Genomic DNA, 14,459 nt, shown 5'->3' on the forward strand with positions numbered 1-14,459 from the left:
TTGAAACTTAAAGGCTTCCCCATTAACTTTGTTCCGGGGAATCCAGCAGGGAAAGCCACAAATCATGATTACGTGAACATGGGATGCTGCAACTATCAGAAATCTGGGCTGCTCACCAGTACCTAGATTGCAATCACATGACCACAGGGTACTGCAGCAGCCAGAACTTCAAGGATTGGTCATAAGTATCATCAATCAGCATCACTGCAAGTTCAGGTGCTCAACAAGTAGTCGTTAAATGAGGACCACATATATATACAGGTAGTTCTCACTTGACGATTGCCTTGTCTATTTATTGAATTTATTGTGGAAGTTCAACGGAAAAAGTAACTTTATGATGGATCCTCCCACTAACAACAATTGCAGTGTTTTCGTAGTTACACAACCAAGATTCAGGTCTTTGCAGCTGCAGGCATTTACAACCATGACAATGTCCTATGATCACATGATCACCATTTGCACCCTTCATAGCTAAGTTCCAAAAAGCAGAATCAATGGACAGTTGCCAAGTCCCAATTAAGCAATTTTTTTTTATCCACTGCCATTAAGGCTACGAACTCTAATCTACTATGTGATCCAGTGCAATTGACAAATGTTTTCTGATGTTTCAGACTAAGGCTTTGAGAGAATGACTGGCTCCAAGTCACCCAGCCTGCTTTTGTGCCAAAGTGAAGGTTTTCCTGCTCCTAGACCTAGAGGGAAATAACTATTAACTTAATCACCAAAATATATGTGTGTGTGTCTGTGGAGAAGTGATGGAAGAGTGCATTGTTGCACTTGTACTTTAAAGAGAGGGAAAGGAGGTAATTTCAAAGAAAGGAAAATAATTTAAAAAGCTCAGGGTTTCAAATCGGCAACATTCTATACACCAGGCAATTATAAAACATTGTCCTATTGTAATGCTATTCTAAAGATTGCGTTAAAAAAATTAAATTTTGCAACTGGCTGTTCTGCCTGCATGTATGTTTGTGCCCTGTAATGCTTTAATTTTGTATAAAAATCATCTAACTTTGGAGAGGCAGAGAGAGATACACCCAGACCAAAAAGAAAAAAGAAAAAAAGGATTCATGTCCAGTAATCCCCATTCAGAGCAGCAGCAGCAGTGACATTTTTGGAAGGGAGGGTGTGCCAGCCTGCTGCCCAAACTTACATTTTTTCTCAACCTTAGCAATTTTAACGTGTGGATTTTAACTTTCAGAATTGCTTGGGAATTCTGGGAGTTAGAAGTCCACACATCTTAAAATTGCAGAGGTTGAGAAATACACACACAAACACACACAGCAGTACAACAATTCAGTACAGATACGTTTGGAGAGAGAGGGAAAAAAATAGACCTACTACCGGTAGAAGACTCTAACCTTGCACTTAAATATTAGCAGTTCGCAACAACCATTGATGAAAGGCAACTGGCTAAAAAGGATAACGCAAAACAAAAGTGGGATAAATCTCACCAGAAGTCAATAGAGGCAAAAAGCGCGACTGTTTGTAAATCGTGTAGCAAGTCCGTGTGTGAGAAATCATTTATTTTTTCCTAACTGGAACTACGTACAATTCCAGTGTTTTTTTTACACATAGTGTAAAGTGCAAACTAATCAATTCTCAGCGCTGCCTACCGATGGAGAAGCTGCGTTACCTCTTTCTTCTTCCTCTGCACGGCGAAACGACTACCGTTATCTACTACGCCGGAGATACTACAATCTACATACACCGCACTATACAAACCGAATGAAAGAGACGCGCTCTTCCCTCTAGCTCTCCCCGTTCCACTTTCCAGCACCTCCCACCTCGCCCCGTTTCGTCAAGCACCCAACGCGCATGCGCACTCAAGATTCGGCCACGCCCCAGCTACGATTGAAAGGGGTGGCGGCTGTTAAGCGTGTTGGGATCAGAAACTCGGCAATCGGCTGCTCCGCTTTGGCGATCCGAGCCCAAACCAATCGCTTGCCGAGTTCGCCGTCGTTTTCCATCATCTTTTCTGATCACGGAGCCGGCGCTGCTGCACGAAAGTGCCACGAACGTTGGCCGAAATGGTGACTGGCGAAGCACCGGGTTTGGTGGGGGAGGAGGAGGGGGGAGGGAGAGAGTGGGAGGGCTTTGGGGCGGCCAGGGGAGGGAGGGCTTTCGTTCCCCCGGAGCGATAGGTGTGACTCAGCACTTGGCCGGCTGAGATTGCAAAGGCCCAGATTGCCTTCTTTTTATTGCCATTTCTCTCTCCCCCGGCCCCATTTTGAAAGCCTTAAACCCGCTAGGGGTGATCTGCATGTCTCCCGCGTTCTTGGGGATTTCTTGCTCCGTATCGCCCGGTCCTTCCCTTCCCCCCCTCCCCTTCCTTTTTATTTTTGCACTCTCATCGGCCCTTCCCAGCAGACGTTTCTGCCGAAAGAAGCATTCGTTTCCTTTTTGCTTCGTTTTTGTTGTTAGTCCGACCCATCGCGACCCCATGGACAACGTTCCTCCAGGCTTTCCCGTCCTCCACCATCCTCTGGAGTCCATTTAAGCTCACGCCAATTGCTTCAGTGACTCCATCCAGCCACCTCATTCTCTGTCGTCCCCTTCTTCTTTTGCCCTCAATCTTTCCCAGCATTAGGCTCTTCTCCAGTGAGTCCTTCCTTCTCATTAGGTGGCCAAAGTATTTGAGTTTCATCTTTAGGATCTGGCCTTCTAAAGAGCAGTCAGGGTTGATCTCCTCTAGGACTGACCGGTTTGATCCCCTTGCAGTCCAAGGAGTCTTCTCCAGCACCATAATTCAAAGGCCTCAATTCTTTGGCGCTCAGCCTTCCTTATGGTCCAACTTTCACAGCCATACATTGCAACTGGGAAAACCATAGCCTTGACTATACGCACTTTTGTTGGCAAGGTTTTGTTTTCTTTTGTTAATGTATCTTTAATACATTGAGTCGCTCCAGTAATCAGAAAAGACTTTCCTAAGTCGTACCCGAAGTTGTGCTTTCGCACCTACTTTCAAACCAATACAAAATAAGGCTGTTCTTCTTTATTCTTTTATACATTTCTTTAAACTCAGGACCCCACTTAAAGGAAGCGGCTCCCCACCCCAATTTTCTCGCCCTAGCTCTGTCCCTTGTATTAACTAACACAATTCCCCATACACGTGTATAATGAGTCAGCGTTTTGACATAACTTCTGTTTCCAGCCTTTTGCTCAATTTGGATGTGGAGAGTAGAGAAGGAGATGAGCAGATCCAAAATTTTACACACTGCTTCCTAGTTATGTAGAGAGCCCTTGGGGTGTCACAAAATAAAATCGGACAACAAAAGCCTATTAAGCCAATTTAGCACAGCAGATAAACGTATCAACGAATATAAGAACAGTATAGTTACATGCAGTAGATAATATAAATGGTATAGAGATGCATCTTAGTGAAGTCTGTGGCATTAAATTAAAACAGTCGAGTATAAGTTTCTCAGTTTCAAAAGGGGATATAACTTAAAGTACATTTTAAATCCTCACAGTGCAGTCTTACAAATAACCAGAAGTAAATTTCATTTGCCCATACGAAGAGGTATTATGCAAGTAGTTAACAACACATTTTTTCTTTTCTTTCTTTCTGATCAGTCACTAGATGTGCAATACTTTGTTCTTCCTGAAACTGAAAGCAAAACTATTTTTTTACCTAGTTAGATTACAGTTTTAGTTTATAGACTTCCACATGCAAATTGGAAATCGGGGCTTATTTCTAATTATATTTTTGAAATGAACTATTGGATATTACTTTAGCAAACATTTCCAGGTTTGCCTTGATTCATAATACTGTGATTTGAGTTACATATCCACGCTGTAAATCTTCATGTATTATTTCCTTCATGATGCTTCTTTCAACCCATCTTTTATTTTTCCTTTGTCAAGATTTGTTTCCTGCACTTCTTAATAAAGCTTAATAATTATGAGTGATATACTTCCACGTATTGAACAAACCAAAGATACTATTTAGTAATGATGTGCACTATCCCCAAATTGGAAAGGTTGCTTGAATTTGACTCAGAGCATACTTGATATGGTAATATTGCAAAGAAGCCATGTTTTTTTTGTGGTATTGCAAGGTGCTGCCAATAGGTATGAGAATTTTCACACTGAATCTGAAGCTGGAAAAAACTTTCCTGCTTTGAACCTGCATGCTGCATACCTCCACAAGTTCATTCATCCCTATCTTGAAAAGAAAATTACTTATTAAATGTCATACAAAAGTCCTATTTTTTCCATATTATTTTTCAGTTACAAAAATGATAATCCATAGTAAGAATGAGATTTTGTTTTAATTTTTCCTATTTTAATGGCAGTAATATTAATGGATTCCTTTTGTTCACTTTAGTTTCGCAACCAATATGATAACGATGTCACTGTATGGAGTCCCCAGGTATTGTTTTTGTACTTCTGTTTTTCTTTGTATGTTTCCTTCGCTTACCATTTGAATAATCAAAGAATTTAAATTTTACTTTGAAAGCAAAAGTAATAAGCTATTTGCAGATATGTATATATGTGAAATGTGTTCATTATAGTAACAACCTGCACGAGCCATTTAGAGTAACATGCATGAGCCATTTATACATAAGATAACTTTCTCAACTGGAAAGTAGTTTATTGGGCTTTCTGTGCTAATAGCTATGGGAAATGCAGCTTAGCTGCTTACAGTTGCTTCTGTGATTCTAAGCCCAGGAGTATGATGCCACTGAGTCTGAATAATAAGATAATCATTATAGTCTGCTGTTTGCTAATTTCAGAGATAGTAAGGGATATCTGCATAGATTAAGAATTTGGCTATCTAGATTGTGGCCTTAGAGGGAATCTAAGTGTAAGAATGCTGTACTTACATTCTCTTTTAAAGTTGTGATAAAAATTATGTCAGATTGAGCCAGGTTTATGGAAACCATAGTTTGTTGATTAAACCAGCAGCCCCCAACCTTTTTGATACGAGGGACCGATTTTGGGGAAAACAATTTTTCCACAGACTGGCGGCAGGGATATGTGTTTCGCACGCTACCTGCACATGCACAGATGACATTTTGTTCGCTTGTGCGGCCTGGTTCCTAACAGACCGCGGACCAGGGATTGGGGACCCCTGGATTAAACCATAGTTGGCAAGATGCACATAACATTCAAATCCAAACAAACCACATTATGACTAAGAATGATGTAGAAACCAAAACATTAACTCTATTCTTCTTTCCCTGCTTTCATCTATTGAATAGTTTTGAAAAACTCTACCAGTGCTGTGTCATTTTTTATTGGTCTGATAAAGGTATTTGTCATACTATGGAATTTAGTGTGTGTGCTGTACTCATACAGGTCATCAGAAATCGTTACTAATTTGTGCTCAAATATCCTGCAATTGTGATAAAGCTAATGTTAAATCTTCTGTCATGGAATGGAATATTTTTTATTTGCTAAACATAATGTTAAGTAACATTTGAAGGCGCAACCATTGCAATGAAAGACGCAAGACTAACGAAGTGTTATTAGTTGTAACTCATTGGCTAATTTGGAGTCAGCATCTCTCTCTCTCCGCCCAGCCTGCCTCAGGTGATTGTTGTGGATGTAAGTAGGACGATAAAGCCACACACATATATACATATATGCTGTGAGTTCCTCAGGCATTCATTGTTCGCTTTCTTACTATTGCAGGATGCACACCTCATTTGCACCATCAGCATGTTCATAAGACTATCTTGTGTTTTTAGGGTCGAATTCATCAAATAGAATATGCAATGGAGGCTGTCAAACAAGGATCTGCAACTGTTGGGCTAAAATCAAAAACCCATGCTGTTTTAGTTGCCTTAAAGGTAAACTCAAGAAGAAAGCCAGTTTGTTTTTTTTTAAAGCATATGTGATACGTAAAGTATTATAATATTCACAATCTTCAAGTAGTTTTTTGCAATCTAGAAAATATACCTGTTGGCCAAGAAAAAAATTGTTGTTTTTGGTTTGTAGGAGCAACAGCTGAGAAAGTCTGTTCTAAAATAAATACTGTATTTACCTTGAAAATACAATATTTTAATTATTGTACACTATTGTTTGCCTAGTACTAGGTGGGGGGAGATAAGTGGGACATAAATTATTATAAATATGGAAACATGAAATGTTACAACAATATTTTCAGAATAAAATGACAGGCAAGAGCCAAGCAATTTTGTGGGGCCAGTGAGAGATCATGTGGCAAAAGCATCAGGTATATTACTTGATTATAAATGCAATCAAGAGAGCATTGCAAATTTTTGTTACAATAAGGCTATATGTGCTATGAATAATAGATAATGGTTCTATTTCCAGCAGTAAGGACCACATAGTTTTTCCTGAAGAAAACAATGTGGGATATTATTATTTATTATTATTATTTATTAAATTTTTATACCGCCCTTCTCCCGAAGGACTCAGGGCGGTGAACAGCCAGGATTAAAATACATACAATATGAAAATTAAAATAATTTAAAAAATAATTAAATCAATTAATTATTGATTAATCACTTAATATTATCAATTAATTATTGATAATATCACTGCACAGGCTGCTTTCAGGTTCTCAATAGGTGCATCCTTACTAGGCCTTAGGGGTGAAATGCTCCCGGTTCGTACCGGATCACCCGATCTGGTAGCAATGGAGGCGGGTGGTTCGGAGAACTGGTAGCAAAAATCCCTGCCCATGCCCAGCTGAGCCGCGCGATCATCAGAGGCTTTTTTCCTTTTAAATGCCTCTGACAATCCAAGCTGAGTTGCCTGATCGGCAGAGGCTTTTTAAAAAACCCTCTGACGATCAGGCAACTCAGCTGGGATCGTCAGCCTTTTGAAAGCATTTTTTTACAACCTCTTCGCCGAAGAGGTTGTAGTAAAAATGGTTTTAAAAGTAAAAAAAAAATTGGCCACACCCACCCAGTCACATTACCCCCAAGCCACGCCCACAGAACCGGTAGTAACAAATTTTAGATTTCACCACTGCTAGGCCTGGTATGTAGGGACAGGAGGCTAGAGATGCAGTTACAAGTATTAGTTTGCTGAGCAAAGACAGACACAATACTTTTGATTCTTTCACTTGCATTATTAGGGATGTACTACATTTATTGATTTGGTAACAGAAAGTTAAGACTTCTCTAGAATGTTCCATTGCTTTCTACACTGTCAAATTTCCTTCCAAATTACACTGCACAGAGATGGTTTGCAGGCTTTTGGAATCCTGTGAATTAGAAGCCATTTAAGTCATCATAAAATAATTGCGTAAAGCAGCTCCTTATGTTTACATAAGCAGTAATGAGCTTAACAAACTTTAACATACCTGTTTAAAAAACAGTGAATTAAAATATTATTAATACAGTGAAATTTCAATCCAATGGGATTTAGATGCAATGAATAAAATTTCCACCATATTAATGTCATTTTATGTGTTTTTCTGAAATGGCATTATATACAAAGTGTCAAGTTCTGCAGTTATTTACAAATTATATAATTGGTGTCAGTTGCTATTGTTACTACAGATTATATACTCTGGTTTAACAGACAGAAAAATAATGCATACTTTCTCCCTCCCCCCCTCCCCAAATTGTCATGTTATAAGTGTATGATTTATAACTGTTACTTTGGATATGTCGTTTAGAGGGCACAATCTGAACTGGCAGCTCATCAGAAAAAAATCTTGTATGTTGACAACCATATTGGTATTTCCATTGCTGGACTTACTGCTGATGCAAGACTCTTATGGTAAATTTAGAATTTGATTATTTGATTGATTGAATGTGGACTTGTTTTAAGTTTATAAATATACACGGAGTGGGTTTGTATCGCATTCCTAATTCAAGCCTTTGGTTCCTGAGACGGTATCCATGTTTCTCCATTCTTAACCTTGTCTAGTGCAATTGCTGCACACCATAACCAGGTCTCCTAATAAACTATTGCTGAATTTAAGTATATGTATGACATTTGTTCTTAGTCATTTGTGAAGATTGTGACAGCATTGTATAAGAATAGTAGTGGGGAATATTAATTCCACTGCTCCGTCCACAAGTCACTGAAAACACTGAGGAGCTGAGAGTATGTCTGATTGTAATTGCTGCTACAGAAATAGGAAACGTGGAACATACTTGCTAAAGAGCATCCAATAATTTCATGGCAAAATGAATTCATTCCCCTTGCCTGCCCTAACACTTTTGCAATCAAATAATATTATATACAAGTAAAATTTCTATTGAATAAATCTAAGAAGTGTTGAAGTTACAAATGGAATAAATTCTGTTTTACTCCTGCAGCAATTTCATGCGTCAGGAGTGTTTGGATTCCAGATTTGTATTTGACAGGCCTCTTCCAGTATCTCGATTAGTGTCTCTGATTGGAAGCAGTATCCTTTTTTTCTATGTGATAATCATTATGGGTTTTTCATAGCTGCCAATAGATTTAACTGTTGGATAATCATCTTACTGCAAAGGACTCAGCTAGTTATTTTATATAATAGCAATAGTAATAGCATTAACATTTAGACATATATACTGTTCCATAGTGCTTTACAGCACTCTCAAAATGGTTTATAAATGCCAGCCTATTGCCCCCAACAATCTTGAGTCCTCATTTTACCAACCTTGGAAGGATGAGTCAACCTGGCAGTTACTATTACTTTTAAAGAAAGTGAGTCAATACAGGGAATTAGGGACAGTTCACTTTGATGCTAAAAATCTACTCCAATTGATTGAAAACCTCAGCCACGTAATAGCATAAGAAAAGTTGAATAGTAAAATGAGAATTTTCTGGATTTTAGAGCAAATTCATCTATTCAGGCAGATTCATCCACAAATTTTACTGTGATATTACATAATTTGCATGAATTAAATTTCATCCCGTTCAATACAGTACTATTTTAATATTGCCTCTTATTTCAAAAATTTCCATAATAGTTCATACAGCAGATGTCGAACATTCCTGTTGAGTATTTTGGATTTTGTTTAAATCAGAATCCCGTGATTTTTTTAAAAAAGTTTATTGGAGAGGAGACTGAGGGCAAGACTATTTTCATATTCTGGTGATTATATTAAATTCTATGAATAAAATCCCAGTCTTCCACTGATGGAATTTGAATGACCAGTTACTGCTATTTTCCATTTGTGTCCTACATCTTTATAACCTGATTGTGGGACTGAGGTGGGAATTGTTTTTTTTTAAATCTTGAAAAGAGAACATGAAAATTTTCATAAGAAAGTGTAAATGTGTAAACCAGCTTTTTGAGATGTATTCCTCAGCTTGTTTAAGAAACACAGATACCAACACAGCGTTATGGCAGAAGACCATATGGCGTGGGACTTCTTATTGCAGGCTATGATGTAAGTGCATCATCTGTGGGAGACATGTACAGTATATTGTGTTTTCTGGATATTTTCCCTTCCTAGTGTAAACACAGTAAAATCACAGCAAAGTGGGTTCAGAGTCTTCTTCTGTGTCATAAAACAATTTAAGTAATTATAAACATTAAATAGGCAACTTGGATTTGGAACATCTTGCAAGATAAATTTTAGTTTTAGTATATTATTCGCCAGATATTTAAGAATTGGTTTCTCATCCGCTCCAGCCAGAATTGACAATCCTATATAATATTTCAAACTGTTTTGGAGCATCAAGTTCTTTAGAAGTTTTTTTTTTTTTTTTCAAGGAGACTTGTTTCAAACTTGAAAGGAGTTGTTTTAAAAACACTTGAACTAATTTTGCATTCGAAGTGGGGAGTTTTGGAAAGATTGCACTTGAAACAGTTCAGAAGGAAATGTGTTGAATGTCCCCAATAGTCAAGTTATTACCGTATTTTTTGGAGTATAAGACGCACCTTTTTCCCCCCTAAAAGGAGGTAAAAATTTAGGTGTGTCTTATACACCGAATGTAGCCCTGCCCACCCACTGGCCCCCACCCTTTGGCCTCTGCCTCACAGCAGTTACCTCCTTGCAAACAAACAGCAAGAAAAAACAGCTCTTTTCAGCTTCAGCACAGGCTAATTAGCACAAGTTGATTGGATAGGCCTCCCGACTCTCAGCTGATTTGCTCTCAGCTGTTTTGCGCAGGGCTCTGCTGCTTGCTGCAAAGAGGTAAATTGCTGGAGAGATTTTTTTTCCCTTGTGCTAATCAAGCTATGCTGAAAACAAAACTGAAAGTAAAGCAGGCTGTTTACTGTTTGCTGTAATGAGGCAAAATTGCTCAGAGGCAGAGGGATATTTCTTTTTCTTCTTTTCCTCACCAAAAAAAGTAGTCTTATACTTCAGTGCATCTTAAACTCTGAAAAATATGGTAGTTACACTGTGAAACAGCTGGAAAAGCATATATTTTTATCTGGGTGGTGGGAGTGAAACACTGTATGTAAGCTGTCTGATAGATTCCTCCTTTTTTAAAAAAAATGTCATTTTAATTTGTTAGGATATGGGCCCCCATATCTTCCAGACTTGCCCTTCTGCAAATTATTTTGATTGCAAAGCAATGTCCATTGGTGCAAGATCCCAATCAGCTCGAACGTACTTGGAACGACACATGACCGAGTTTTCTGACTGTAAGTGCAGTGTCTTTGAAGTATACTATATTTTTAAAGATTTCTGCTCTCTCCACACATACGCTGTGTGTGCGTGTGTGTGTGATTGCTGAGCAGTTATTGTCATGTGATGAAGTTGAAAGTGTGTTTAACCAAGTCAGCCCAGAAAATACAGCATTTCTGAACCAGTCATAAATGTAGTTATTTTGCAGGTAACCTGAATGAATTAGTGAAGCATGGACTGCGTGCTCTGAGAGAGACACTTCCTGCTGAACAAGATCTAACTATTAAGGCAAGGCTGAGATTGTTTTTTCTTGCAATTCAATCGGTCTGAAACACGGTTAATAGTAGTTATAAACATTGTGGAAGAGTGACACATTTATTTTTGTAAAGCAGAATCCAAATTTGTAATTAAACATGCACATATAAATATGGAGAGATGCGCTTTAAACATTAAAGTAATCTGAATCACCAACTCTAAATAATATATAATATTAAGGAAATGTAAATCTGAAGAGGATTATAAGAAAGTTTAAAGAGTTAAACATGGTTACTTCTGATTCAGCATTTCACGAAATGGAAGTTAAGAGTAGAAATCTGCCCACAGTTTTAATACTATCACTTCCAGTATCTTGCAAAATATGTTTATGTGACTTCAGGTTCATCAGTTCCATAATAAAGACCTACCAGGAACTATGTTTTTCTAGTTACAAATAACACTGATTATGATAGGCAAAACAATTCTAAGAATGAGTTTCTTATAGTCAGCAGTAAAAGATGACTTTATCAGAAAATGTTCCATGGTTCATGAAGATGATTGTTTATTATACACCAGTGGTAGGAGATTATATTACATTCCAGTTTCCCAAACATTGACTCTCAGCAACCCCAGCAATACCCACAATCAATAATTGTGTTATTAGATTTTTTATTAGATATTTATTCCACTTTTATATAATAAATAATGCTCCTTCCTCCTAATTTCCCACAATTTCTTCCCCCCTTCCCTCCCCCCCCCACTTTTTTTTCCCTACAATTGTCATTTTACAGAATGTTTCTGTTGGGATTGTTGGTAAAGAAATGGAGTTTACAATTTATGATGATGATGATGTAGCACCATTCCTGGAAGGTCTGGAAGAAAGACCACAGAGAAAGGTAGGCAAATCTTACAACAACAACAAAAATCACAGTTTGTAAGTGTTTCATTAGGCTATTTTTTCCCCTTTGCTATATTTGCTTATCTCAGTATTTTTTTTTTTCAATTTTGTAAATCAGTAGCTGGATCACATTATGAGACTTTCCATTCTGAGGACTTGCTAGATTGCCCCGTCCTCTGAGATTAGATGACTGGTGATCTAAGAGAATGCCTTTGGAATGTGATATTCTGCCTATTTAATGCTCTCCTCATGATAATTTACTCATTTGACACTTTAAAAAAACATTCATTTAAATCTTTTTAACCTGACCAGTAAGCTTTGGATTTTAATTTCTGCAAAAAATGTATTCCTCTCTTGCTCTTTCAATGATTCCTCTAAGTGTAATGCAAACACATTTTCCCATTTTTTCTTTTCCTATGCCCAAAGCAGACTTTTAGAAAAAGTGGGAGAATTGGTTTCTTTCCATATATAAATTCTATTGGCATATTAAGTAAATTGGACATTTTGCTTAACAGACCAAATGATTATTTATATATTTATGCCCTACACATAAGTATTTCAAATGTATGTGTGTGTGTATCTTACAAATGATAACACTGAAGCTATGACAGATAAATGAGCCAATTAAGAAGTGTAGAAAACACGAATATTTGGTTTTTCTAGGGATTGGGCTGTTTTATGAAATATACAAAAGAAACAAAGCATTTAAAAATATCAAACCAATTTATGCCACTGATTCTGTTGGATTTTTAAAGCAGAAAAAGTGGACTATTGAAAATCTCCCTGCCTATTTATTACTACACTGAATATTGAGACACTGTATTTGTAGAATATTTTGTGAGCTTTTTCCCCCCACAGTGACGGTTATCTTTATTTCTTTTACTCTTTTAAGCCTGCTCAGCCTGCTGAAGAGACAGCAGAAAAGCCTGAGGAACCAATGGAGCACTAAATGCACTGCATAACATGGGTTACTTCAGAGGGAATAGTGCAAGGAGCATTATTTGTATTGTGGTAACTTAAAGATTCAAGGCATAATGTAGTGATAAAACACCAGTGTTTGAAATGAATTACCAAAAATAAAAACCTTTATGTTGGCAGAAAAAAATAACTGACCACTTCTATTAAGAAAAGATGTCATTTTCTAGAAAAGACTGAAATACTGTTTTATATGAAAAAGCATGTTGCTTTTATGTTGTAAAATCATCTCTGAAATAAATTTTTCTTTTATGAAAAATTATGTAACTTTTCTGTACTCCTTAAATAAAAAAATGTATACAATATCATTGGATCCCATGCTTATGGAATCCTATACCTATGTCAATATTTTTAGATATTATGAATCTCATACTAATTTAAATTAGAATGTGTAATCTATTTGTAACGATCAAACCAGTTGAAAATATAAAGTGGGATCCAACTAATTTAAAGAAATTCACAGAGGAAGATTTTCACCAGGGATGTGTAGAATTGATTGGGAGACAGACTCTTGCAATATTCTGAATTTCAAGAATTATTTCCGGCAAAGAAATAAAAAAGGGAAACAAAAAACATGGCTGATCTTAAGAGCCACTAAGTTATATCACGGTGTTGGAGAGAGCTTCAAGCATGAAGTGTGGAAGTAGAACAATCTCAAAACTTGCTGTAAAAAAGTAGATTAAAGTTTGTAAAATCCGTGGGTTTGGAAATTAAACTTTTAACACTTTCCGTGGTGTCTGACAAAACCTTTGGTTGCTATAAAACAGAACAAAGTAGAGTTCAATTTAAGACTTCAGATAATTTATACTGTGTAACCTTTCAAATGAATTCACACCTGGGCCTTCGAATCATTTGATTCCTGGCAACTGCCTGGACCAGTTTTTAGTCATGCCTGCTTTCTAGGGTTAAAAGGGAGTGACTGCCCAAAGTCACACAATTCCTAACACAGGAGTAGCGCTCAGGGTCTTCTAGCCTGATGTCCTAACCGCTATACCAAACTGGCTCTCCATACCTAGGTATACAACTTATACACACATTCTGTATCCGTAGGACATTTTTTAAAAAGAAGATGGGGCTGTTATATTGTGCAAAATTTCTAAGGGCGGGGGTGGGTGGAAGCAGCTATCTTGTTAAGGAAAATCTGGTTCTTTAATAATGGTCCACCTAAGTAGCCGGAATGTAAACAATTGAAATGGGGCACTTAACAGATTCCAAGGAAAATGTATAACAAGTGACCAGAAATCTGTAGAGATTCTCAAAAGTCCAGTTGCCTCCTGAAAAAGCACCTTTGGGACAACCATGACCTGGATGACTTGAGAATCTCTACAGACTTGTAGCTATACAATTCGGGATGAACACGCTTTGAATGGTGTGGGAGTAGGAATGGATTTCCAGAGGAAAAATTGCAGACTACAAGAACCAGGAGAACTACTCAGATGGCCCTGAGGACACAGATAAACCTCCAAGTGCTTCAACGACTCTCTAAAAGGATACAAATGATTAGCTGTCTGCAAGGAATATAGATCCTTCCATTCCCCACTATCCTGTCAGAACCGAAGAAGCTTCTTGGAGGAGAAGCAAAACGTCTTCAAAAGAAAAAAAAAAGTCCAGTTGCCTCCTGAAAAAAGCACCTTTGGGACAACAAGTAACTAGGTTAGGTACGTCAACCTGTACTTAACTGAGCGATTCCTGTGGGCAAGTTTTGAAAAGAAAAAAAAAACCCTATCCCCGCAAACTACATAAGCTAAGTTCCCACGCACGTGCATGAATGGCGCACCCACCCCCACCCTCTCCAGCCTTTCTCCCTGCTTCCGCCCCGAGTCGCGCGGCGCTCG

At 37.7% G+C, this 14,459-nt stretch overlaps 1 protein-coding gene across 1 annotated transcript; it reads left to right on the forward strand.

Annotated features, from left to right (window-relative positions):
* The first annotated feature begins 1,938 nt into the window (after nt 1-1,938).
* PSMA1 (proteasome 20S subunit alpha 1) lies at nt 1,939-12,886 on the forward strand. Its single transcript, XM_070957453.1, has 10 exons — nt 1,939-2,030; nt 4,328-4,372; nt 5,694-5,795; nt 7,598-7,701; nt 8,247-8,335; nt 9,238-9,308; nt 10,384-10,513; nt 10,705-10,784; nt 11,543-11,647; nt 12,542-12,886. The coding sequence occupies exons 1-10, from the start codon at nt 2,028-2,030 to the stop codon at nt 12,596-12,598; spliced, it is 786 nt and encodes a 261-aa protein (XP_070813554.1). The 5' UTR covers nt 1,939-2,027; the 3' UTR covers nt 12,599-12,886.
* The last annotated feature ends 1,573 nt before the right edge of the window (nt 12,887-14,459 follow it).

Source organism: Pituophis catenifer, unplaced genomic scaffold (genome assembly GCF_029215685.1).
Source record: "Pituophis catenifer annectens isolate HBS135680 unplaced genomic scaffold, rPitCat1.0.hap2 SCAF_1, whole genome shotgun sequence".
In the NCBI taxonomy this organism is placed as follows: Eukaryota; Metazoa; Chordata; class Lepidosauria; order Squamata; family Colubridae; genus Pituophis; species Pituophis catenifer.

Bases quoted from the DNA above. Each gene is read 5' to 3' on its own strand.
- PSMA1 (XM_070957453.1), top strand. The intron at 7,702-8,246 runs GTAAATTTAGAA...TTACTCCTGCAG, and splicing joins GCTGATGCAAGACTCTTATG to CAATTTCATGCGTCAGGAGT. The intron at 8,336-9,237 runs GTATCCTTTTTT...AGCTTGTTTAAG, and splicing joins AGTGTCTCTGATTGGAAGCA to AAACACAGATACCAACACAG.